The sequence below is a fragment of the Hyaena hyaena genome, unplaced genomic scaffold (assembly GCF_003009895.1).
Source record: "Hyaena hyaena isolate Hyena2069 unplaced genomic scaffold, ASM300989v1 scaffold_374, whole genome shotgun sequence".
Classification (NCBI taxonomy): Eukaryota; Metazoa; Chordata; class Mammalia; order Carnivora; family Hyaenidae; genus Hyaena; species Hyaena hyaena.
In genome coordinates, this window is record NW_024081007.1 from 125,839 (window position 1) to 153,269 (window position 27,431).

The 27,431-nt window shown below is 48.2% G+C and overlaps 1 protein-coding gene across 1 annotated transcript; it reads right to left on the minus strand.

Moving 5' to 3' along the window:
- Positions 1 to 244: 244 nt before the first annotated feature.
- HLX (H2.0 like homeobox) lies at positions 245 to 6,335 on the minus strand. Its single transcript, XM_039250617.1, has 4 exons — positions 4,765 to 6,335; positions 3,829 to 4,008; positions 2,855 to 3,039; positions 245 to 1,037 (listed from the first exon to the last, which is right to left on the minus strand). Exons 1-4 carry the CDS (start codon positions 5,357 to 5,359, stop codon positions 594 to 596), a joined length of 1,404 nt encoding a protein of 467 aa, XP_039106548.1. The 5' UTR covers positions 5,360 to 6,335; the 3' UTR covers positions 245 to 593.
- Positions 6,336 to 27,431: the final 21,096 nt, after the last annotated feature.

Sequence of the window (27,431 nt, forward strand, 5' to 3'; positions counted from 1 at the left end):
CACGCAGGGTGCTGGGGCGCGGGTTCGGGGCGGTGGGCGCAGGATACGGCCGAATGGGCCTCGGAACAGGCGGGACGCCGATCTCTGCAGCCGGGCGCTTCTGAGCTTGCGGCGCTGCCCCCTCCCCACCCCCCTACCCCCGCAGAAAGGACGGGTCCCCACCTCCAGCGGCTGCAGCCTGCAGCGCCCCGAGGCTGAGGTCCCCGACCTTAAGGATCGCAGCGCCCCAGCGAGCCAAGCGGCCTTTACAAACCGTAGTAAACATTTTATTTACAAGTTTGTGTCGTCCTATGTGCAGCTCGTCCTTGCGCCGCGGCCCCGAGTGCGGGGAGGAACGGTTTCGTCCAACACTTTACAGTGTGAACGGCCCGCAGCCCGGGAGACGTGTTTGGCCGGCGCGGGGGCGCCTCGGGCGGGGGGGGGGCGCACGGACACCCCCTCGGCTCTGGGCACCAGCGCGGCGGCGACCGGCAGGTGGGACCGCCCCGGCCCCACTGCCACCACAAAGCCGGCGCGAAGTCCGGCCCACCCTGGGAGGCTGGGGGCGGGGGGGACGCAGCGCGCGGGCCCCGGGGCCCCTCGCCTCGCGCAGTCTACAGGCCGCCCAGCGGCGCCTGGGCGGGCTCCGGGCTCTGCGGAGCGCCGCTGAGCGGGGGCTGGGGCGCGGGCAGCAGCTCCGAGGCGCCGCCGCCGCCGCCGAGGCTGCCGAAGCCGAAACTGCCGCCGCCGCCGCCGCTTCCCGCGCTCCCGCCGCCGCCGCCGGCCGAGGCCTTGATGACCGTGGCCTGGTGCAGAGCCCGGTCGGCCCCCTCGGTCCGCTCCGTGTCGCTGGGGGCCATGTCCAGAGACTCGGAGTCGCTGCTCTCGCTCTCGGCCTCGCCCTCCGAGCGGCTGGGGCTCCGCTCCTCGCGCTCGCCGTCGGCAGCCGCGGCCCCGCCCGACGGCTTCTCGCCCGCCTCCTTGTCCTTGTCCTTCTGGGCTTGCGCCTCCTTGGAGTGCCGCCACTTCATGCGCCGGTTCTGGAACCACACCTTCACCTGCGCCGCGCCGCGCCGCGCGGGGAGACAAGAAGGGACACGCGGATGAGGCGCGCGGGCTCGCCGCCCTCGCGTCCGCGCGCAGCCTGGGGCCGCGGTGCCCGCCGCGCGCCGGGCGCCGTGCTCGGCCCGCGGCCCCTGGAAACGAGGCCCTCGCCAGGGGTCCTCGCCTCCGGGAGCCACAAGGCCCGCGTCTCACCACGTGGCCCTCCGGACCTGATCCCGAAACGCCCTGGATACTTGTGGGGAAGGCGGAGCCCTGCACCTCGCCTGCAAACTAAGTGCGATTTCTGCTCTGTATCATTGCTTCTTACCCCTCCCTCCTTGAGTCAGGACTCTCCGAGAATCTGACTTAAATTATGGACCCCTGGCCCAGAAAAATATACCCAGGATTCCAAGAGTTTGGTGAACCAATGTTAATAATTCCTGCCAAGCTAGGCCGCCCCTCTACTGCCACTACCCGAGGCAAGTTTCTAGGAAAGCAGTTCTTGTTAAGGAGAAGCCCTGGAAAGCACGGAGGGGAAGAGGGTTCGAAGAGTTAATCTCAGTGGTGTGGGGGGCGCCGCTGGGCCTTCAGTACAAGAGCGGTTTCCGTGGCAAGTAGGTACTGGAAGCTGATAAGGACCTGCCCCCGCCCTGGATAAGCGGATGCTTCGGAGGGCTTAGAAAATGCTGGGATTAAACCTGTGCAGAGTGGAGGAAGGGGGTAGGGATGGGGTGGGGAATCTATATAAATATATACAATCCCCTGGGGGGACCCAGTGCTGTTCACACAAGTTCCAACTTCCCTTTTAAAAATAACATCCACAGCTGGTGGAAAACGGCTGGGCTCTTCCAGCGTGTGTTGGGGGGGGGGGGGGGTGGTGTAAGGACAGAAAGCCAAGGGGGGGGGGCGGGTACCTAAAGGAGCTATGAAAAGGTGCCTGCTTTTGGCTTCTTCTATTCTACTCAGAACATTCAGCACCCAGGGAGCAAAGGCCACTGCTGTGGGCTGAGGAAACACAGCGCCTCTTCTATTAAAAAGAAAAAAAAAAAAAAAGTCCAGATATTGAATATGAAAAAAAAAAATTTGAATTCAGAAATTGAAATCCAATACAATCGATTCGCCATTGTCTCGCAAAATTAAACAAATATATCCACATAGGCAGAAGCTGCTGAAATGTTCTTAGGTATTCTAAGAAAATCTTTTGATTTTTTTCTTTCTTTCATTTCCCGCCCCACCCCCCATCAGAGATTTTCTGGAGAGCCCGTGCCGTTAGAGAGTCGGACAGACCGACGGTGGTGGCTGCCGATGGAGCGCACTCCTCGCCTTACTGGGGCTAAGTAATTCCGTTTGAAATGATGTTTTCACTTCCTCACAAATGGGGATTTCACAATCCAGCGGCAGCAGGAGGAGGAGGAGGGAGGAAGGACGGAGAGGGGAAAAAAAAAACCCAACCAACAACAATCTCTCGACTTTGGATTTTTATCTCTTCTGAAATAAATTGCCTCCTACAGCGACGTGCACTGCAATCGAGTACATAATTATTATCTCCTGCGGCCTATTTGCTTTCTCCGCTGTCCTTTCTCCTGGTGGCCAAAATAAACACGCTGTGGTTGTTGACATACATCTTTGGGGATGGGCTATTCTTACAGTCTTTCTCCCCGTACCCCCCACCCCCTTCCTCCTGCCTCAGGTTTTGACGTCTACAAGGTCTCAAGAAATTCAGGACGCTGCCTTTCCCCCGCAGAAGGAGAGTGGGCCGGGGCGGAGGGAGCCCCGGGAACCGACCCCGCGGCGGCGACGCCCCGAGGAGCTGGCGCCTGGGCCCGCTTACCTGCGCGTCGGTGAGGCCCAGCATCGCGGCCAGCTGCTTTCGGTCGGGCTTCGTCACGTACTTCTGAATCTCAAACCTTTTCTCCAGGCCTTTCCTCTGCAGGTTGGAGAAGACGGCCCGCGACCAGGAGCGCTTCCTCTTGTAGGTCTGCGGCATGGTGTCCTTCGTGAGCACGGCGTAGGGACCTGCCACCGGGCGGTAGCCGGGCGAGAGAAAGGGGGGCCGCGTCAGCGCCGCGTCCGCGATCTGCGGGCCCGGGGCTCCCCGTGCTGCTTAAAGCTGTTTTCTGCGTTAACATCTGCCTCCCCGTTCAGACCCTCTGACCCCCCGTTCGGAAAGCCCTGGGCGCAGACTGGGAATGGCCTGTTGAAAAATGGAATCCTACAGTTCTTGAGACTTTAGGCGGAAGGCCTAAAGCGAGTGTGGAGTGGAGAAGCCCGAAGGCTCGTCGATTAATTCCAAAGGGAAAACGTCAACCTAATTAATGCGCGGCCTTTGGGCAGGCAAAGATTGGGCGAAAACGTCCGTTGGGCCTGAAGGATGTAGAGAAGCCAGCTCTGACTCTCGTGCGCGCGCGCGGGTATCCGTTCGTGCAGACGTGCGCGCAGACGGAACCCCTGGGCCCAAGCGTTTGAGGTCGTTCTAAACTGTGTGTTATGTTAAAAAGCAACACCTCTGGCTGTATTTTCAAGCCCCTTTCTGGCGAAAGGACTAGGGAAAGGCCCTTCACCCCACCCTACCCGCCCACGCACACACTTTCTGGGCCTCCCCGGGTCCCCCACCGTCTGCCCCGGGAGCCGGCCGAGGAGTGAGCCAGCTCGCTGAGAACTCTTTCGGTTTCTGTCTCCGGCCTCGGTAGCCTCCGGCACCGACCCGGGTCGGCTGAACCGCGGTGGCCACGCGCGGGCGTCAGTCCTGAACGAGCTGTCAGTCGACCCGCCCCGTCAGGCCGTCGCTCGGGAGGGCTTCCGTACCTGGAAACGTGTCTTGAAACTGATGCTGAACTGAATTTCTCGGGTTCGAGCTTAAGGGGCTCAGGATGGCAGAAGCCTCGTTAATGGGGTCTAGAGACGCGAAGAACTGGCCGGCGGAAGGCTGCAGGCCGGGGAGGTGTACGCCTGCGGGCCGCCCGCTGGTGAGCAGGGACGTGAGGTCTGGGGACGAGGAAAAGAAGAGCTGGTTACACGTCGGGCAGACCCACACTCTCTGGCTGAATTGTTCCTCCCCTCCCCCCCTCGCTTCGGTTTTCCTGGAGCAAAGTCACGAGAGACCCTTGTCTCTGCGCCAAAAGCCCTCTCCCCCGACAGGGGCCAAGGGGCGATGCACAAAATGTTCCTATGTGCAGCGCACACGTCCACGTCCACGCCCACGCGTATAGCAAGGAAGGGCTTTATACGAAACGGCCAAAAGGAAGTCACTTTCAGGTGCCTGCCTAGAATTCCACAGACCTCCGCCCTCCCCCGTGAAGGAGCCCCCACTCTGCTGAGGGGCGATTTTGTTCATCGACATCCCTTGAGTGGAATTCCACCAGAAATCCGATAAATGAAAGGGAAAGTGTTCCCCCAAAGGGTTTCCCCTGTCAAATCAATATGGTTCTCTCTCTAGATATGGGCTTCAAGAGACAGAGGATAGACATTTTAGCAAATATTTATATCAACGACTTTTATGAATAATGACTCTGTGACGTGTGTTTTTAAAGCATCTCTGGAAACTTTGGGGGGGGGTAATGCAGAGCGGGTGAGTTTTACACCTAACGTTTCACAGTCTTCTTACAATTCATTTCCTTCTCCCTCATTTTACCGACTTGTCCTTAATTGTGGACACACTCAAAGGCATCCCAAATGGCTCTGGGACCGAGCAGTGCGCCAGGGCCGCGGTCCGAGGCCTGCAGCCTCTAGCCCAAGACCTACCTCTCAGCGTGTTGCCTTCCTTGACTTTGGGGTCAAATTCTGCAGACAAAATGCGGTCAATTCCGAATTTGAGGTCCTTGCTGGAGGGGGCCGGGGCCGAGCCGCTATGGGGCGGGTTCGGGCCCACCCGCGCCCCGGAGGCCGGGGGCTGCAAGGCGCCGGCCCGGGGTGGAGGCGGAGGCTGTTGCTGCTGCGGTGCTTGTTGCTGCTGCTGCTGTTGCTGTGGGTGATGGTGGTGGTAGGCGGCTGAGAGCGGAGACAGCCGCTGCGGGAAGCCAGCCGGGACTTCGGAGGGCGCCACCACCGGGGTGGGTCGAAGCGGGGATCTGGCGGCAGCTTGGAAAGAGGCGTGCGGGTGAGCCGAGCCCAAGTGCGCGGTGAGGGCGGCGGCCGAGGCCCCCGCCAGAGCCTCCGGGGCCGCCCCCGGCTCCCCCACGCCGGCGTGCAGGATGTCTGCGATGCAGAAGGAGGGTTTCTTGACTGCGCCGGGGTCCAGGGGGAAGGAGCAGCCGCCGGGGCCCGCCGAGGAGCAGTAAGCGGCCGACCAGAGGCTGAAGTTGGAGGCGTAGAAGGGAGCCAGCCCGGCGGCGAACATTCTGGCTGGGTGCGCCGAGCGCCGCCGCGGCCCGGCCGGGCCCGGCCGGGTGGGTGGGTGGGTGGGTGCGCGGGGAGGGGCGCTCTGAGTCCCGCAAGCGGCGGCGGCAGCCCAGCCGAGGACGATCCGCTTTCGCTTCTCCGTCCGCACTGAAGACAGGCCAGGGAGCCCTAGCGCCACCGAGGGAGGAGGCGAGGCCCGGGTCCCGGCCGGCCACAGCCTCGGCCCCTGGCCTCACTTTAGAGGCGGCGAGGCGCCCGCGCTCCCCGCGGTGGAGGCGAGCGAGGGGCGCTGGAGCGGCCCGGCGGGCGGGGGCCGCGGCTCCGCACGCTCCGGGGAAGCCGGGGAGACAGGGGCCGGGCACCGAAAGAAAACCCAAACAGCTAAGCCCTTAGAGCTAAATTTAAAACAACAACAATAATAATCCGTTAGTTAAAAAAAAAAAAAAAAAAAGCAATAAGAGAAAAAAAAAAAACGCCTCTCTAAAAACTCCCAAAGTTTTGGCAGGAGATTCGGAGTCAGACCCAGGGTAGGACCTCGATCCGAGCGCTCATTGGCCATCCTCGTGACCAATGGGAGCGGGGAGTGGAGGGCAATTGGGAAAGAGGGGCGTGGCCCGCTGCCTCGGCCACGCCCTCGGCCACGCCCACGGCCACGCCAAAGTGTTTGCTGCTGCCGCGTGGGCTGAGCGGGGTCCCGCGCGTAGGGGCCCGGGCGGCGGCTGCAGGGGACTGTGACCCTCCACTAACTTCTGCAGCTCCAAGCCGGCGTCGGGCGTAGGGAGTCGGTCCCAGCGCTCCTGAAGCGCAAGCCCCGAGAAGCTGGTTTTCCCGTGTATTTTCACGAGGGCAAAGCCCGCCTCCTGGCACAGGGAGGCGGCCCCCTAGGTTCCCTCCTCCTGATTTCACTCGGGCCTGATTTTTCCTCACTCAGCCTTTATCCCGAAAGTCGATGTCCTCATCCTTCGTGGGCTCACGCTGCCAAGCTGCTCGGCTCTGAGCTCTGGCGCGGGAGGGCCCGGCGCAGAGTCCCCGCCCAACTTAACGCAGCGTCCGCCTCGCCGCCTCCGAGGTCCTCGGGGAAGAGAGGAGGGGCGGTCACAAATTAGCTTTATTCCAGGCTGTCACACAGTGACAACTTGGACGAGTAACTTTTCAAACAAAGTAAGATGGATGTCTCCGAACGACTCCCTCGGACTCAGCCAAACCCTCCCCGGAGCCTCAGACAACAACAAAGCAGGCCGTCTGTCCCGAAACCCGGGAAAGCGGCACGCGCGTCCCCTCCTCTGCTGCACCTTGTAGGAAATGTCACCCTCTCAGCTCCACCACAGCCCCAGGTCACGTGGGGTCCATTGTTTTGCAAGTGCCCACAAGAGCACATTTCCTTGGGGTTAAATGCTACTTTCAATTCAGAGACTGTTTCCCCAGGAACCCCTTGGGCCTGGTCGGAAAAGAAACTGCAAAGGCAACGTCTTCCATTTGTGCTTTGGGTCTTTAGAGCGCGGGGTGGGTGTAGCGGGGGTTTTCTGCAACATCAACATCTCTATTTTAAGAATTCGTTCTCTTTTAAATTACAGTCAGAATGGATTTCCCCACCCCTCTCCCAAACAAACCACAGGCCACCCAGATGAGCTCTTCTTGCACATTTTCAGGAAGAAAATAAAATAATAACAATAATGAAACCACGAAATCTTTTGTTTTCGATTGTCCTAATAAGCATCTTCTAACAGAACTTATGCGCTTCTGTGACATTTCTCCTCCCCCCCCAAAAAAAAACTTTCAATATAATTGCAGTAAAGCTTCTGTGGCTTTTTTTTTTTTTATTTCACTTCAGCACTAAGAGGTCTCACTAAACAAACCCAGAGGCAACTGAAATTGCCATGCCTCTGTCATATTCAGGATTCGGGCTAATTGAATATATTTCTAGCGGTTTCCAGCCTTTTGTGGCACATGCTGTCATTTTAAGCTTTTGACTTTCTCTTGGAAAGTAATCAATCACTGATCAATCACTGCCGGCCAGCCAGCACTGGGACACCCCCTCTGGCCCACTCCCTACCCCTGACCCCCTCCCCTCTCTGTCTTTCTCCCTCCCGGGGTCTCCCTCTCTCCTTTTATTAAAGGGTTTTCGAGCCTGGCTCCATGAAGCAAGGACAGAGATGTTGTTTCCAGAGATGGAACAGAGTGGTGGGATCTGCGGGGCACGCGAGCGCCTGGGGAAGAGATCTAGGAAGGCCAGTCCTGGTTCTAGCCAGAGGCGCAGGAGTGACCCGCACAGGCCGCGGGGCGCGGCGGACCCTCCTGGAAACGCTCTTGTGGAGATGCTGCAGGCAGAGACCGGGGATTCTGGCGAGACTCCGCTGCAAGGGCGCGGCCTCTGTGACTTCACGGCTCCCGGGGTCACTAGCGCGAGTGTGTTTAGGGACGGCCACAACCTCTTTTTTCTTGTCTTTTCCAGGGTCACTTCTAATTCCAATGTGACTGCAAACATTCATACAGCGGCCTAAGTTCAAACTCAAGTTTCTACAGGCCTCACCTCTGCCTCCCGCCCCCAAACAAGACACGTCCCTCAGGGGGCGGGTGGGGGCGGGTGCCGACTGGGCGGACCGTGGGGCCCCCCGGGTGTCCTGAGGCATCGACGACCCGCGTCTGCAGCATTTCAAGGCCCCGAGCGCGGGGCAGGCGGGATGGGCGAAGACAAGGCCCGGAGCGGGGGAGGGGGGTTCCTGCAGACTCCTAGCCACGCGGCGCGCTCCTGTGTCCCCGAAAGGCCCCCGCTTGGCTGTAAATTGCACCTTCGTGAGCGCGCGCCTCTGCTCCTTCCAGGCCCTCGGCCCCGTAGCAACCGCGTCAGCGCCACCCGGGCCTACGCGGACCTCCTGGAGGGAAACGCAAAAAAGGAAACCTTTGGAACGGCCCCTGAAGCTTCACCCCCCACCTCCCCCTACCACACACCCCTTTCCTGGGATCCGACCTCGCCGCTGCTGGCCCCTCGCTCCCTTCTGAGTCCGCTGCCTCCCCTCCTCCTTACTGCCCACCCCTCAAAACCAAGAAAGCAGCAGGAAACCCCGGGCTCGCCAGAGTTCAGGTCATCTCCTGTTTTTTGATGGGCTCAAACTCGTACTAAATGAGCGGATGTGCCTGCGAGATTGGTCTCAAAATAGAAGCGGCCTTAGTATTTTAGGATACTGCAGAAATCCTTATTTCTTCCGGAGAAAAACTCTATAATGACTCCTAGCACTTCCCCTTTCAATATTTGTGCAACTTTATCTCCACCGACAAGTTGCTCGGGTGACGCAAATCCGCCCTTGTGTATTACAACTACCAAAATAAATGCGCGGAAATCAATTCCCTTCTAGCAATGAAAATATAAATATACAGCTGCGACTTTCCCCTTTAATCTTTGCTTTCCGAGCGGCTCCGAGCTACGGCGAAATGAACTGGTCCAGAGCAATTGAGACGGGCGGGGGAGGCCCTGGGGGCAGAGGCGAGAGCTCCCGGGGGCTTGGTAGCCACGAGGCTCCTGGCTCCAGCAGGGGTGTGGAGGGCCTCACTTAACCGAATTAATTTGAGCTTAAATGTGGCTGCACGGCCTTTGAGGAAGCCCCACTGTAAAGACAATTTCGTCTGAGGCTGCAAAGCTGTGCTGGCAAATTACAATTGACAATAGAGTAACAGAAGTAATTGTTTATACTCAAAGGCCATAACAGCAGGGATTTCTGATCAATTCTGATGGCTGTCTTTAATACATTCAACTCTCCCCTTCTCTTTTGATGGGTAGCCAAAGCCAAAATCTATTTCACCCCGGAAACAGACAATGCCAGATAAGATCCCTTTCATAATGTAACATTTTTGCTTATGGGGAGCTAGGGTTAAAAGACGGCCAAAAACAGGTTTCTGCAGTGAGTGAAGCAAGAGGTGGGTCCCCTTACCCTTTGGTTGCCCTGTCTTCTGAGCCTCCATATTTACATCACCAGTGCAAATTCTTACCCCAAGCCAGGAGACACAGATACACTCCGATTGAGCCTAAAATCTCAAGGACAGTGGATGCTGACCTTTGTTTATTGTAGTGACATAACTCTGCAAGGGCTTACGCTGTCCAGATCTGCTATCTGCTTTTGTTGTGAGTTTTTTTTTTCTCTTGTACACTCTGGGTGAAATAATGTGCAAGGCAGTTGCTCTCTGGAGTTGAGCACTCTCCCTGCCCCTCAAAATTTTAAAAAAACATTTCAATCACAATAACTCATGGTTTCAAAGACAAAGAAGGAAATAACTACGCATTTCACAGCCAGAAAGAGAAGGAAGCCGAGTTTACCTAGATGAGGATATGAGAGATTTCCAGTAACGTAGGAATCTGCTTACATTCTATCATTCCACCAGCTGAAGATTTATAGATTGTGGGACTCAGCACTCACAGTTAGTGGTAGGTAGGGGATTTCTGTTCCTTGTGGATGCTAGATACTGGAGTTAGAGACTATACACACACACACACACACACACACACACACACACATCCTTGGATTACTCTGAGCAGACACCAACTGCCCTTTCCTGGAGACTTTAGTTAATCCAGAACTAAGTAGAGTTCCTGCGTTGTTTTTGAAGATAGTTAGATTTTGATGTGGGGTAGGAAAGGCAAATAACAGTGTGACTGATGGGACCGCAAGGTCCACAGCCACTGGACTTCTCCCTTTGTACTGTTCTCATTCCCCAGGTATGGCAGACTCCTAGGTGGCCGTCCCTTTATGTGAACATGGCCCTGCCCTTGACCTCCTGCCCACACCTCTGGCTTCAGAGCCCCAGACAATTTTCTGGGTCTGACCCTGTTTGCCGTTTCCTCTCACAGAGTTTCTCACATATTTCCTTCCCTCCGTTACTAGGATGTGCACTCACGTGTACCACTCTGCGCACACACACACACACACACACACGCACATGCACATGCTCATGTGCTCACTGGGGATCTTAGAGACCGAGCAGAGGGACAAGCAAGCAGTGTGGGGTTTCCTCCTGCTGCAAAGAGCTGCTTCTCTGTCTTTTCAAGTCCCCTTCTCCGCACCCAGCCAAGAAAGACCTCAGACCTCACAAAACTTAATAGTGGAACCCATTTCAACATGGCAATGTAACAAAGACTCACATGTATTTGCAGTGAAATCATCTCCCCGTAAGAGTAAACTATGAGAGACCATCTTTAACACATACGATTTAGTACTTCCTTCAACAGATTCTGTTTGGTAGCTGAAACAGCGCTTGCCCACTGTCAGCGCGTTAGCCTTGTGGAAGCTGGGTGGGTTACCTAGATGTTAGCCTTGTGGAATGTGGGTTGATTACCTAAATTACTGGGTCTGAATAGCCAGGGTTTAGTCTCTAGTGAGTAAGCTGAATGTTAAGGAGGGAGAAGGAGGTGTAGGTGAAAATCATATATTCAAAACAACTTCGGTGTTGGGGGTGTGGGGGGGAGGAAATCGCTCCCAAAGGTGCATTTCTCTGAACAAACAAACAAAACCTTTCTTTCCTTCGAGATAAGTTTTCCAAGTTATAGCAAGGTTCTGAGGTTGGAGAGGGACTGAAAGGCAGGAATGGAAGGGGCCCTTGGAAGGGATGGGATCTTGGAGCCAATGAGAGCTCTGTAGGGAGAGCCAGAGGGTTGTCTCTGTCTCTGGTCTCAATCTGCCTACATGCACCCGACCAGGACTGAGACAGCTGTGCGTTTGGTGGCAGACTCCTGCCACCCCAGCGTCTCCTCCACCCGTGGGTGAACCGGCAGAGTACCAAAACTTGGTTCTATGCTGACACCTGCTGGGCCATCTCTACATTGTCGTCCAGCAGTGCCCGACCTGTGCCGGCAATGTTGTTGTGATGCATTGACGCTTCCTTTTGCGAAAACACGGGCTTCTAAAATTGACTTGGACCAGCAGCTGTTTCCTTCCATATTGCCAGCAATAGGGGAAGATCTTGTATTATGTCTTTAAAATGACCAGACAGGGTGAGGGAAGCTGTCACCCCTGAGGACTAATATCTAACATTTTACAGATCTCAGGGCCAGTTCACATGTATCTCACCCCTTCTTTAAAAGAGCCAATTGTAAAGGACGCAGAGGAGGTATGATTTTCCCTATGTTGGGTTTAGGATGTTGCTCCTCAGAGAGGTTAAGTGGCTTGCTCGAGGTCACATAGTTAGGAAATGGTGTTTGTTGCCCGGAGCAGAGGCTACATTTTCTGACTCATCAGCCAGAGCCATACCTAAACTCAGCCAGTTTCTTTAGGGGGAAACGGTTCATTCAGAGGAAAAACCCTTGCCCTGGGTCAGAATGTGCACTGGCTTCAGGCAGAGGCCAAAGGTAGAACTGTGCCTAATCCAGGAACTGAGGCTATTGCAAGAACACTGTCAAACATGGGCAGACTGGCAACTGGATCATGAATGTGTGACCAGACGTTTCAGCAAGCCCCTGGGTTCACCATGGTGCTCTCCCTTTCCTCTCAAGGCAGTTGAAACTCAACTCCTGGAGGATTCCTGCTTTGGAGAAGAGGCATCATACCATGAATTCGTGTCTCTGACCCTTCTCATTGTGCAAACACCTGAGGGCGAGGGGCTGTTATGACGAGGAGAAGCCAGGAGGGAGTTCTGAGCTTCAGGTACAAACAAGGACCCAGGCCTTTGAGGGGCCCCGAGAGTGCGGCGCGGAGTATTGGACATGGCCCCTTGCAGGGCCATAGAGAGGGAATTGGAAGATGGTGTGTCTGTTTTTCTAGGGTCTGTCCTCTGTCCACAAGTGCTCTAATGGGCACTCTACACGCTGGAGCTCTGCTACTCATTTTCGCACTCCGGCACCCAACACTTTTGTAGGATTTCAATGCCTTGTCGAACTATATAATAAGAATAATCTTTCACTCCTGAAGCTCATAGTTCTCTAAGAGTGTAAGTGCATTATACAGTTATTTCTTTAAGATCCAGGCATTTCATGGCTGGAAGCTCTTTGGTCTGAGTCATAGGCATCACAAATGCTTATAGCGCTAAGTCTTTAATGGGTCTTGAAAGAGAAGCAGTCATGAAGAAGCAGAAAGGTGAGCCTGGGCTTACGGAAGAATTTAGTGGGACCGGGATCCTCCTGCTAACCAGTATCCACCTAGCTCAGCCTGGCTTCAGAAATTTTGATCCCAAAACAAGTAGGGATGGCCCAAACTAAAGCACAGGTGATGAGCGTCGACAGAGATTAGGAGAAGAATGTAAAGATGCTTAGGAGGTAGAATGGACAGGTAGGATAGACCAGCTTTCAATGGTTCCTATTAAAGAACATATTGTATTCCAACACAATGATAACTGCGCTCCATCTTCAATGTGTAGATGAAGGATGGGATGCTCAATTAACTCCCAGCTTTGTGGTTTTTTTCTCGCGCATGCTGCTTCCTCTATTAGGAGAACCCAACAGCACATGTATGATTCTTCAAAGCGAACAGTTGTGTTCAAGTTTGTACTTTCAAGCTCGGGGCTAATGGCTGTGTTTATTTGTAATTAAGCACATGGAAATAAGCTGTTGGGTTCAGAAGTATTTACAAAACACAGCAAATATTTACAAAACAGAAATATCTACAAAGGCACAGTTTGGTGAGTCTGGAAGGCCATTAGCCTGTTAAGGAAGGCAGAGTTTGGAACCTGACAGTATTACAATATCCTCACATTTTAGAAAATAAGACACAAGTAGGGTATGTTTAATCTTACTTTTCCTTTAGTGGTTAGCCTTCACGACGCTTTGCCAGTAAAATGAGAAATCACATCACTTTAAACGTGAGATCTCTAGGTGATAGAGAAGAAAACCATTATGGAACTAACTGCCATTTTATTTTATTTTATTTAAAAATCTTTTAATGTTTTATTTATTTCTGAGACAGAAAGAGAGACAGTGTGAGCAGGGGAGGGTCAGAGAGAGAGGGAGATACGGAATCCGAAGCAGGCTCCAGGCTCTGAGCTGGCTGTTAGCACAGAACCCGATGCGGGGCTTGAACCCATGAACCATGAGATCATGACCTGAACTGAAGTTGGACACTTAACCGACTGAACCACCCAGGCGCCCCCTTAACTGCCATTTTAAGACATTATCAGTTCCTTCCCTGCAATCCCTGAATGTGCCTTGCTGGATCATTGCTCATTGTGTTTTTCAAAATCTCCAAAGAAAGAAGCTTTATTTCAAGAAGGCTAACATTTCAGGTGAGGGCTTATACTATTAAATGAAGGTTTAACCTTGACTGAGAAATCATAGCAGCAGGAAGCAAACACAAAAATTAAGCCATCACACGCAGGAGACTCTTCTTTACACTTTGAGCAGGTGAATGGTTGACAATTACTGGTGTGATTCCAGCCCAAACTCCCAGAAAATCTGGTTTGGTTTGATGAGTTTACGTGAATGACTCCCTTGCTTCTCCATGTGTATCTAGCCACCGACTCAGAACGTCCATCTGTTTATTTCATTTGTACCTCACACTCCACTTGTCCCCAAATGAGTTCATCACTTACCTCTCCAAACTGTTTCTCCTCCAGGGATCTTGGTAAAGGCACCATTGCCTCACTTTTTTTTTCCTTTTTTCTGTTAATGTTTAATTATTTTTGAGAGAGAGAGAGAATTTGAGCAGGGGAAGGGCAGAGAGAGAGAGGGAGACACAGAATCCAAAGCAGGCTCCAGGCTCTGAGCTGTCAGCACAGAGCCCAACGCGAAGCTCAAACTCACAGACTGCGAGATCATGACCTGAGCAGAAGTTGGCCGCTTAACAGACTGAGCCACCCAGGTGCCCCAGCCTCACTTTTTTTTCCTTTTTTTTTTTTTTTGTTTTGTTTTGGTTGGTTGGTTGGCAGGTTTTCAAACCAAAACCTGATCATCATCCTGGACTCTTTCTCCCATTCCGTACATCCAACCAGTCTTCCAGGACTCGAGAACATTAAAACCCTTCCATTTTTCTCTCTCCTGTAGTCACCTCCTCAGTCCAGGCCACCATCATCCCTACTTCGAACTATCATGGCAGCCTCCTGCCCCACCTCCCTATAGCCACTCTTGCCTCCCTTCGATCTGTTCCACAGTCTGCAAACACAGCGTTCTCCTAACAACTCACTCCCAAGCATATCACTCCTCCATCCGATATCCTGCAGTGGTTTTCCACCTCCCTCAGCACAGTCCCTAGCCCTACACATCACCTACAGCGCTCTGCATGGGGAAGGCCCTGCGCACTTGTGCACCCCATCCAACTACACAGACTCCACTCTCTCTATGAGAGCTAAGCCAGCCTTCTCTAGATTCTGTGAGCGCCCCATGCCCTCTCTGCCATGGGGACCCTGCAGCCATCGTCTCCTGACCCTGGAGCAGCCTTCCCTCCCTCGCCCCTTCTGTCTGGCCAACCCTCACTTCCCTCCCAGTGGTCAGTGTACAGTGCTCTTCTTTCTAAAGAAGCCCCTCTTGATGCCAGCTGAGTAACATCTGACCCTTCCTTGCTGCCTCCGTAGCTCCAAGCATCTCTTTGCATTAGTCCTCATCACGTCTTCATTCATTTGCTACCTGTCCCCTGACTATCCACAACCAACTCTAAACTTAATGAGGCCCGGGCCTGTAATTGTGAAGCTAATAACATGCCAGATACATATTAGGGGCTCAGGAAACACTTGTGGACTAATTAATGGTTGACATAATGGATTGGCTCGTTGCTTTCATATCTAGGGTGACTCATTTTTGGATCTCCCATCCACTGATGTCACATATTCTCTTGCCTGCCTTCCACTGACCACGTAAAGAACTAAATCAATAGAGAAAGGGGGAACAATGCCCCCTCCACTCCTTTTACTTGTAATTTGACAATTTCATTAGTTCTAACTGCTGAATGGGGCTGTTTAGTTACTGGGAGAGTGCTTTCTCACACCTCAGTCTTTCCCTTATTCGAGACGTCTGGCTTTACATAGTAGTATCAATATGAAGCAGAAAAATCAAAGACAATACGTGAGGTCCCCTTTTCTCTATGCAATTAGTATCATGAAAAATTGAAGGTTATGAGAAGTTGTATGAAAAGAATAGGATATGTTTTACATGAAAACTTCTCATTAACAATATAAGCTGAATTACATTTACACATACCTGTGAGTAGAGAAAAGATTAGATAGAAACTGTGGACACTTGTTATCTTTGTGATCTGACTGGCACCTCTTCTTTTTGGGAACTGCCTCCAAGAGCCGCAAGTGGTAGATCACTTGACGGGCGCGCCGCACGGGGACATACAACCAGATGCGTGAGACTGCAGCGAATGCAGTGAGACTCCTTGTCCAAGGCTGGCGGGGAAGGTAAGAGAGAGAGGATCTCTCCCTCTCCCCGAATTACTGGTTCTAAAGGAAACATATGCCCAGATACCCATCAGGAGCACAGAGCCCATGTAACAGAGGAGCCAAGAAGAACCTGAGAAAGAGAGAGAGAGAGTCTTGATATCAACAACTGGTATTCTGTGTGCCGCTGAGGCTCACGGCCACCCCTCAAACCTCACTATTGTTCCATTTATTTCCAGGGCTCTGTTCCTCCCTGGTGAAAATTATGGGCTCCCACTTAACTTCCCCCTCATTGCTCTTTGCCTTGTTTGCATACTATTCCATAATGTGAACGTATGACAGTACATCATTCCTATATTGATGGGCGCTTATTGGATTTTTAGGGTTTTTCCACCATGATCAGTGATAATTTTGGCAAGAAACACCCTTGTGTGTTGGTCCTTATATACTGGCTTCTCTCTCCCTCTCCCTCTATAAATATATAGAGAGAGAAGTTGTGTGTGTATTGCAATATACATATATACCTACATATACGTTTAAGTAGATGTTTTCAGTTTGTTTTCTAAAGAGGCTGTAACAAATCGTATTTCCGCTGCCAACCGTGACGTGAGCCTTATTCCCATATCTCTGCAGCAACAGGTCCCGCTACAGGTCCTGTTCACTCCTGCCTACCTGAGAAGCATCAGTTGGTATCTGACTATTATTTCAACTTGCACTTCCCGGACTCACCGGCCAGAGTGCTCACTTCTCCCACTGTCTCCACAGCGGATGCTCGCCGTCTTTGTTTGCGACCCTGCATGATAAACACACAGTAACTCTTCCAGTGGCCCCTGTTTCTGACACATCCTTGCAGGGAAGAACCCCAGCTCCACGAGCCCTCCTCACCAGCCCAACCCCCCCCTCCAGCGTTCGGTGCACACACACTCCCTTGCCTCCCACCTTCTATCAGGCTGTGCATGATCAGAGCACAGCCAATGACACAAGACTGCCCAGTCCACATGTGCAAACCAAAAGAAATCCCTCTGTTTATATTCAGGTGTCTGCGCTTTACCTAAAGTGCATCACTCTGAATATTTAAAATATTCAGAGTATCGGGGCGCCTGGGTGGCTCAGTCGGTTAAGCGTCCGACTTCGGCTCAGGTCATGATCTCACGGTTTGTGGGTTCGAGCCCCGTGTCGGGCTCTGTGCTGACAGCCAGCTCAGAGCCTGGATCCTGCTTCAGATTCTGTATCTCCCTCTCTCCCTGACCTTCCTCTGCTCACGCTGTCTCTCTCTCTCTCTCTCTGAAATAAATAAATAAATAATTTTGAAAAATAAAATAAAATAAAATAAAATAAAAATATTCAGAGTATGGTTTGGAAAGCAGGCCAAGGAAGACATTTATCTGGACTGGCTCACCCTCCACTCTTGCCTCAGTCATAACATCCTGGTCACCTTTTCCCATTGCAGCTTGGGAGCGAAGTCTATCTCGATCGCCAGCAGAGCGCCCAACTTGAGAGCCATGACTCTCTGGACCTAAAAATGTGTCTCAGCTTCAAATGCAGCTTCTTCTCTCTAGTGCCCATCCCCCCCATCTCTGCCCCTGCCCCCATCTTTCCACAGCAGCCATGCACATGCAGAATTCCACAGGAAAGGGAGCATCTGAGGAGCTCCTCAGGCAGGAGCCCAAGAAGACTGAGTGGATTTTTAGAGGCTTCTTTGCAGGCACCCGGAAGCAGGCATCCCAGACAGCAAGGAACCTTCGCACCGATGCCGCCTGGCCTGTTACCCACTCTGCTGGGAGGTAAAAGGGTTTCAGCTACCCTCTTCTTTCCTTTGCCATTCTTTCCCCTCCCCTGTAACACATACAATTTAGTCATTAAAGTCATGGAGACTCTTCTGAAATTTCCCTTAAGTTTCCAAACCTATTGCCAACCTCCTCGCCTCATGTCTAGATAGATAAAAACAGGGCATACGAGGGCCTGACGCTCTGCTAAGCTCTTACAGATATTATCTCAGTTGAGTTCAAAAACAAGGCTAGACAGGAGCTTTCCATAGTATTTCCACTTACTGGGGAAAATGGAGTTTTAAACAGTTAAGTCACTTGCCTAAAGTCACAGTTAGTAAGTGGCGCACCCTGGATCTGAAACCACTCTTTGGGTCATGAAGGGCCCTTGCTCACCCTTCTCCAGCCATTCCTTGCTCTCATTCTTTCTTGAGATAAGGAGCCAGAATCTTCTCTCCCAGGCACCATTGCCCCTTGAACAGCGGTATCCTGATCAAGAGTCTTTTCCAGCCTTTTGTATCTGAAATCCTCTAATCACGTCTGCTCTCTGTCCCACTCTCTCCTGCTCGGGAATACTGTGGGGCACACACCCGACTCTCTGAGTTCATTTCCCTTCATTCTCTCTCATTCACTGCAGTTCAGCTCACTGGCCTTTCTGTCCCCGCAACATGCTGAGCTCAGTGACTTTGCTCCGCTGTTCCTTCTACTTAGAATACCCTTCCCTGGGGCGCCTGGGTGGCTTAGTCGGTTAAGCGTCCGACTTTCGACTTTTGCTTAGGTCATGATCTCGCGGTTCGTGGGTTCGAGCCCCGCGTCGGGCTCTGTGCTGACTGCCAGCTCAGAGCCTGGAGCCTGTTTCAGTCTGTGACTCCCTCTCTCTCTGACTCTCCCCTGCTCACGCTACCTCTCTCTCTCTCTCTCCTAGAAATAAAAAATTAAAAAAAAAAAAAAAAAAGAACACCCTTCCCTGTGTTTTGTGTGGCTATCTACTTTTGGTCCATCAGAGCTCAACTCAAACACTATCTTACAAAAGAGGCCATCCTTGAAACCCACTTGTTACTCTCCACACCATCACCCTGTTCTACTTGGCACATTCCTAGGTACGAGGAACTCTGACATTTATTTTTCGTATGTGTTTATTGTCTGTCTATCCCCACCAGACTGCAAACTCCCTGAGGTCAAGTCTTCATCAGCAGGCTCACCACTGTTTCTGCCATGAACTGCACGAGGCACATAGTAAATGCTCAAGAAATATTTGTTGGCTGACTGTTCACCAGAACGCATCTCAGTGAGCAGTTCATTTTCTCATCTGGGCTGCAGCAGGTCCATCCTGCCAAATCTACAGCTACCATTTCTTTCACAATTCCAGACTTAGGCTCTGAAGGTCATCTCGATTGGTTCCTCCTCATGATATCTGTTCAGTGTCCCTTTTCTAGAAATCTACAGAAGCTCATTTCTCACTCATTAGGGTTCTCATGTCTCATCACTTTTCCGATGCCATTCCAAGTGGAGTGTCTCAGGCATTCTCTTTTTGTGGGTGCTCTTTCTCCAATATTCCAAGAAGATGAGACATACCAGGCAGTTTAAAAGAAAAATACAGGGGCGCCTGGGTGGCTCAGTCAGTTAAGCGTCGGACTTAGGCTCAGGTCATGATCTCGCAGTTTATGAGTTCAAGCCCTGCGTAGGACACTGATAGTAAGGAGGCTGCTTGAGGCTCACTCTCCCTTTCTCTTCCCCTCCCCCACTTGCATTCTCTCTCTAAGTAAATAAGCAAATAAGTAAATAAATAAATAAGCTAGAAAGCAAGGAAGGAAGAAAGATATAGATGTAGTCCTCAAAGCAGTTTGTCCACAGCTTTGAATCCAAACTCCAAGAAATACCATCAGCCTCAGTCTTTTATTTGAAAAATGAACGTGGCATGATATTAATTGATGCTAATGACTCTGTCATGCGCCTAGTTTCTCTTAAGTCTGTGACTCTCAGTCTTTGGTAGAGGATGTTCAGAACATGCAAAAGGCCCTGATGTCATTGGTCCGACACTGTAACCAATATCAATAGCAAGTAACTCCAAAACATAAGGGATTATCTTGAGTTAGCAAAACACTGGGGAGATAGCTGCGCTCCCCTAACTGGCTTTGTTATATTACTAATAAATATTCAATAGTTACGGTGAGTCCTCAGTATTCGCATACACTTTGCAAGTATAGAGCTGAGAATGAGGGGTAAATGGGTAAATGGTTGTACTGAGCTTACTATAGGTTCAGTGTGAACAGAATGATCAATTTACAGGACTTATCAGTGTACTTCTCCACTGGGTGTAGTTACTTATTAGATCATAAATATTAACTAATGAAGTCAGATCCGTTTTTTTCCCTATATTTGCCCAGAACCCACTTGAGATTTGTCACAAATCTCTGAAGTATTAGTTTTCCAACCTGAGTAACAAATTACCACAAATTTAGTGATTTAAAACAAAACATGTCTTATTAGGGTAAAGATGTTTCTCAAGGCCTCTATTTTAATTATGTATTTGGCTTTGGGTCCAACTGACATCTTTACATGGTTCGAGTTGTTTTCAATTTCCTTTATCAACATTGCATTTTCTTGGTCCTCACTCATTTCTTCCTGATGAGATTTTAATATTTTCCTTATTAGTAGCTGTGAACTTTTATATATTGAAGATGTATTATGATTTTGGGTCCTATTTGCTTTTTCTCAGTTTGTGGCTCCCTTGATTTTTTTTTTTTTTTTTTTTTTTGGCTCTGTCCCTAAACTTCCAGGAGAACTTGGTCCCTTGCTATATAGGCCTGGGTATCAAAGTACCACGGCCCCCTTACAGCCATTGCTGTAGTCCCTACACTTGGGGGACAGACCTTCCCTCCTTGTCAGACCTTCCCTCCTTGTCAGACCTCTCCAGTGACGTCACTTCCTGTATCACCACCAGTGGTCCGAGCTAACAGCTTCTGTGTGCAGCAACAGTTGCTGAATCCACTTGCCCACCTAGCTTTCCAGGCAGCTGAGATGGCTACTTTCTGTTTCAGCTCTCCCGGGATAACCCTCTAGGGTCTAAACACACCCAGAATGTAAAAAAAAAGCGGGGGGAGCAGTGATAGTTAACATAACGCTCAGGCAAAAATCTACAGCCAGTCCTCCGATGAGCAGGGATCCATGGTCACAACTCATTATAGGTTGCTTTGAAATATGTGCTTACGATAATTCCGTAGTGAATTTGGTTGTAATGTTGTTTTTCATTTGTTTATGGAATTGTTTTCAAGAAATTCCTCTTTTTTAATACTCTCAATATAAGCTTCATAGTGAAGACTGCTGGTTTCTTCGAAACAGGAATACCTCAGTGCTTTGTTAACTTGGACGTTACCTAATAACAGAAAAATAATGTAGGTGTTTATAGAACTCTTAGGTGAACAATGTAATGTCAATCATATGGACAGAGACTGTAAGAAGGAATATGTCTCTGAGAAGTTAGAAAATTCTCAAAGCAAAGGCCAGACTTAACAACTGTGCATAACCCCAGGGGAAGAAAGGAGGATACCCAAAGAAGGGAGATGGGGGCTCTTCAAGAGCCTCCAGAGTTTTGGGGGGTTTTGTGGGTTTTTTTGTTTTTNGTTTTGGGGGGTTTTGTGGGTTTTTTTGTTTTTTTTTTTTTTTTTTTTTTGGTTTTTGTTTTAATCACATCAAGTTACCAAGATCAAATCCAAAAGACTGGTGGGAACATCTAAGTATAGCTGCAGAATAGCCAGGACCCATGGAAACTTCTTAAAATGCAATTGGTAACAAATAGGACTTTTAAATCCATGTCTTCAAAAGAAAGCTAGCAATTTGCCAGGCTTAAGGGAAAATTGTATGATATCAGTAGACAAGAGAAGTCAGAGTTATTCAACTTTTTTTTTAGGTCTTCTAAGAAAGAATGGTTTTCAGATTGCAAATAATTGTTAAAAAGCTAATGTAAGTTTGGAATTCATTCCAGTATACTCTTCTATATCCCCATTAGTATGGAAGATGCTAAAATTAAAAAAGAAAAACAGTTACTTTAAATAAATTCAGTCCTTGAGCTCACATTCCCTATGTCCCAAAGTGTTAAAAAGCATTCAGATATAATCTTAGATTAATTATTATTTTGGGGAATTTGTTAGGAATGGAGAGGTGCCAAACCCAAGAAGCAAAAACTAGGCCAAATTGTAAAGGACTGTTCAACTTCAGACTATTAAGTATGATATTATTCTGTAGAAATCCTGGACTAGAACATTAAGCACATAATTTGTCTGCTTTTTTGAAAAGCAAATAGGATTCCTTCGAAGCAAATGGATTTTTTTCTTAAAGAACAAGTCATGTTAAACTAATTACATTTATTTTTCCTAAGCTGATAAATAATTAATGCATTCACAAATGTTTATTGAGTCAGGCACCATGTGCCCGGAACTCTCCTAGAAAGCTGGAGAATTTTAGCAGGTAACCTAGCAGAACAAAACAGACTAGTCCTTGCTTTCTAGAAGCATACATTGTAGAGGTGAGGCTGGAAAAAAGTGAGTAGATCTATCATATGTTAATGGTGATAAATGCTGTGGAGAAAGATAAGCAAGATAAAGAGACTAAAAAATAAGAGGAAAAATACTGGAAAACTCTATTTTGAAATAAGTAGAACATTCCGCAGTAGCTGCATAACATGCATTAGGACAATACAGTGAAGTATGGATTACTGATGTGATGCTAGTTGATTGGCTTCTCCAAGCCCGACATCCAGTAGTGGACATAGACACAGGCTGGTTGAGGAAAATGCCTCAGACTGTTTCTGGCTCATTCCTATTCCACACCAGCATCTATGATTTTGATGGAGATGGTTAGAAGGCATCTTACCAAATATGTGGTGGAAAAACTTAAAAAGAACAATCAGACAAAACCAAGAGAAAATCAAAAGAAGGTAAAATGATGGAATAAGGGCCCTGAGAATCCATCCCTTTATAAGAACAACAAGAACATTAGCAAAAATAGTCAAAATCCATTTTTTTCAGAACTCCAGAAATTAACGAAAACCTTACAACAATTTGACAAGTATTTATTTGGCTGGCTGAGTCTTGGATGGAGCTAAAGGGTATAATATTAATTGAAATAAATCAGTCAGAGAAAAACAAATGCCATATAATTTCACTCACATGTGGAATTTAAGAAACAAAACAGGGGTGCCTGGGTGGCTCAGTCGGTTAAACGTCCAACTTCGGCTGGGGTCAGGGTCTCACAGTTTGAGCCCCGCCTTGGCTTCACTGCCGTTAGTGGAGAGCCTGCTTGGGATTCTTTCTCTCTCCCTCTTTTTCAGTCCCTTCCCCACTGGCACTTTCTCTTTCTCTCTCTCTCTCTCTCTCTCAAAATAAATAAATAAATACTTAACAACAACAAAGGAAACAAAACAAACGAGCAAAGGAAAGAAAAAGGAAAGAGGGTCAAACCAAGAAACAGAGTCTTAGCTACAGAGAACAAACTGATAATTACTGGAGAAGTGGATGGGGGATGGGTGAAATAGGTGCTGGGGATTAAGAAATGCACTTGTCCTTATGAGCGCTGGGTGATGTATGGAATTGTTGAATCACTGTGTCATACATGTGAAACTAATATAACACTGTATGCTAACTATACTGGAAATAGAACAGGATAGGATAGAACAGAATAGAACAGAATAGAACAGAATAGAATAGAATAGAATAGAATAGAATAGAATAGAATAGAATAGAATAGAATAGAATAGAATGGCTGAGGGGCGCCTGGGTGGCTTAGTCGGTTAAGCGTCCGACTTTCGCTTAGGTCATGATCTCACGGTTCGTGGGTTCGAGCCCCGCGTCGGGCTCTGTGCTGACTCCCAGTTCAGAGCCTGGAGCCTGTTTCAGTCTGTGACTCCCTCTCTCTCTGACCCTCCCCTGCTCACACTGTCTCTCTCTCTCTCTCCTAAAAATAAATAAAAAACATTTAAAAAAAAAAAAAAGAATAGAATGGCTGACTCTTGTTAATAACAGCAAGCTTTATGGCACTTCAACTTGCACCATTCTGATCCCCCTCTCCTCAGTTCTGAAGTAGCCATGAAAACCAATAGCTTTGCAATTGCAGTACCATGAAAACTAGCAGCCCAGCAATCATTAGAGCTGAATAACTTTGGAGTTCTCCAAAAGTGTCATCCCCAGAGAACTGTCACTATTTGACATCTCTGGCAGTTCACTAGAAACTTCCACTTATAGGAATAACCTTTATTTCACCTGATTCAGAGTTTACTTGGTGTGAACACCTTTTCCATTTCTCAAAACAACCAACAATTGTTTAACATCACATCTACCTGAGTCTGCAACAGCAGTTGGGGCAAACAAGAACTTGATCATGGGGCGCCTGAGTGGCTCAGTCGGTTGAACATCTGACTTCAGCTCAGGTCATGATCTCGCAGTCTGAGTTCAAGCTGCACATCGGGCTCTATGCTGACGGCTTGGAGCCTGGAGCCTGCAGCCTGCTTTGGATTCTGTCTCCCTCTCTCTCTGTTCCTACCCCCCACCCCCACACTCTGTCTGTCTGTCTGTCTCTCTCTCCTTCAAAAATAAAGATTTTTTTTAAAAACCTGATCAAAGTATGTTTTTAAAATGTTAGACAATGAAGGACACCTGCCTTGCTCAGTCATTGAGTGTCCAACTCTTGATTTTGGCTCAGGTCATGATCCCAGGCTCGTGGGATTGAGCCTCATGTTGGGCTCTGTGCTGAGCATACAGCCTGCTATATATATATATATATATATAACGAGAGGTCTACAGCCAGCTTTATAAAGCTCTGGCACATTCCTGAGACTCTGTAAGGTCATGCACACATTCACGAGCTGGCACAGGCTCAGGAAACTCTGAGAACCCTAATCTCTCATCTCTGGCTGAACCTGAGGATATGCAAAAGCAGGAAATAAGGGCTAAAATATCATTGTCAATTGCCTGCCACAGCATTAAAGATGCACCCTCTACACATACACAGAGCCTCTTGGCAAAGGCAGGAAGATGTGCTGCTACAAGGTATGTAAGGAAATTTCTTCCCAGTCATTACTTGACCACTAAGCTAACTGAACAAAACCTTCAGTGACCATATGTGATGAAGCATAAAGGCTTTACATCATTAATCAGGAAAAATCACTAAATACTAACAACTACAACAACAAATATAAAAACAGCAGAGCCTGTTGAGGAGGGAAAGCAGAATCTGAAATCCAGAGTTGCCATATTATATATATTTTTAATGTCAAGTTAAAAAATAATTACAAGACTGTGAAAAAATGGAAATGTTTCATGCCCAAGCTAAACAAGTAGTCCATAGAAACTGACTCAGAGAGGGGCACCTGGATGGCTCAGTTGGGTAAGTGTCTGACTTTGCTGTTGGCTCAGGTCATGATCTCACAGTTCGTAGGATTGAGCCTCACATCAGGCTCTGTGCTGATATATTTAATCTGTGAGCACAGAGCCTGCTTGGGATTCTTTCACCCTCTCTCTCTGCCCTTCCTCTGCTCTCTCTCTCAAAAATAAATGAATAAAGTTAAAAAGAAAAGAAAAGAAACTGTCCCAGAGAAACTACATACTTTGAACTTACTAGACAAAGACTTACAATGGGCTATTATGAATGTGTTCAAAGAACTAAAGGAAACCATGTTTAAAGGACAGAAGGAAAATATGAGAAGGGATGTCACCTAAGAAAGAATGTCAATAAAAAAATTATTTTAAAGAGTTGAATAGAAGTCCTGAAGTTGAAAAGTAAAATAAATGACATTTCTTTTTAAATACACTAGAGTCTCAACAGCAGATTTGAGTTACAAAATAATGAAGTAGTGAATTTGACATTAGGTCAATTGAGGTTCCCTGTCTGAGGAACAGAAACAAAAATGAATGACGAAAAATGAACAGAAATTCACCACCTGCACTAACATATGGGAGTCTGAGAAGGAGGCGAGGGGAACAGCAGAAAGGGCATTTGAAGAAATAATGGCTGAAAATGTCCCAAATTTGCTTAAAAAAAAAAAACCCAAAACACATTTATCTACATATCCAAAAAGCTCCACCAATTGCAAGATTTACACCCAGACAAATCCTAATAAAATTGTTGAAAGACAAAAAAAATATCTGGAAAGTAGCAAGAGAGAAGTACTGATCATGTACAAGGAATTCTCAAGGCAAACAACTGCTTTCTTAATAGAAGTCATGGATCTTTCTTTAAATAGATATTTGAAAATATCCATTTTAATATCTTCAGCAGAAGAAATCCTCCATTATTTTCTTCTTTATATTTAACTTTGTGATTGTTGTTATTCCTCAGTTGAATGCTTTATTTATTTTTTAAATGTTTATCTATTTATTTTGAGAGATAGAGGGAGAGCAAGAGTGGGGGAGGGGCAGAGAGAGAAGGAGAGAGAGAGAATCCCAAGCAGGTTCCTTACTGTCAGCACAGAACCCCACGTGAGGCTTAATCCCATGAATCACGAAACCATGTCTGGAGCTGAAATCAAGAGTCAGTTGCTTGACCAACTGAGCCACCCAGGTGCCCCAGGATGCTTTCTTTTTAAGCCTTTTATCTCCTAAAAGATACACATTTTAAAACTCCAAAATTTCCTCTGAGTATTTCTCTGGCCATATCATTTGTTTTGATAACTTCTCTTATCATTTATTTCTAAATAGCTTTGATTTAGAAATAACCCCAAGAACTTAGAAAGACGTTTAAAAATATTAATATGTGTGTGATGGTCATTTTTGGCAATTTTTGTTTTTATTGCATTTCACTCAGCAAATACAACCTGTATGATTCCATTTATTTTGGGATATGTTATTTTATCTGTGGCTCAACATATGGTCTAATTTTTGTAATAATCTGTGTGTTTTAAAGAATAATCTGTGTTGTCACTGGTGAAGGCCAAATTTTACATGTATTTATTAGGTATATACAGGTTATTCAAATGCTACTCTTATATCTTTATTTTTGTATATTTAATCTGATTTTTTGTGTATCTTCAGTTTCTCCTTGCATTTCTATTGGTTTTATTTTGTATTTGTTTGAAATTGCTGTCAGATGCTGAGGTTAACAACCTCTCAGTGCACTAGACTTTTAATCAATATAAATCCATTTCTTTTTCCTTTTAACCTTTGGCCCTAAATTCCATTTTATCTCATATACGTACTCTAATTTAAATTTAATTAAAAATTTTTGATAGTGTTATATTCACATATTCCAAACTTGAAAAGAATTAAGGCATATTCAGAGAAGTTGACTTTGCACTCTGGTTTACTCCAGCCATAGAATTTCCTTCCCCAGACACATGGGTTATCAGTATATTAAATATATTTCTGGATTTGGGAAGGGGTAGGGAAGGCCGGTTCACAAGCTCAAGCTGCCATCTTGATTCAGTCTCTGACTGTTATTTCAGTGCTGTGAATGCAGCCAGAGTATAATCTTGCATCAGTCTAGAGTTGCAAATTCTCACATCAGACCCTAAAAGAATTTCTTGTGATATCTCCACCTCAGGTCTTTGTGGTCTAGGAAAGGTATTTTTTAGTTTAGTGGTGGGAGGAAAGAGAGGAAAGGGTAGTGGGTATGGAAATGTTGACATAGGTTTGAGCCTTGACTTAACTCATCTTGAAGAAGTTTTCCAGTTTTTATTTCTTGAAGTGCCCACACATGAGTGATTGTCTAACATTTCAAGACTATGGGACTTAATAATTAACTGATCGATCAACCAGCAGTTTTGACTGATGCTTATTGTCTTAATGTAGATAACCATCATAGACACAAGCTAGTTCCCATCATTGGAGAGCTTAAAATTTACATGGAGCTAAAAATACTCATGAAACAAGTAATAACATGGAAAACATAAAATCAGTTCTATGCCTCGGGATGATCCTGTTGGTTTGAGAAAAGTGCTATTGGAATAGTTTACATAACTGATAGGTAGATGATAAATGGGAGAGAGAGAGAAAGAGAGAGAGTTATACATGGTTATACGTACCTTCT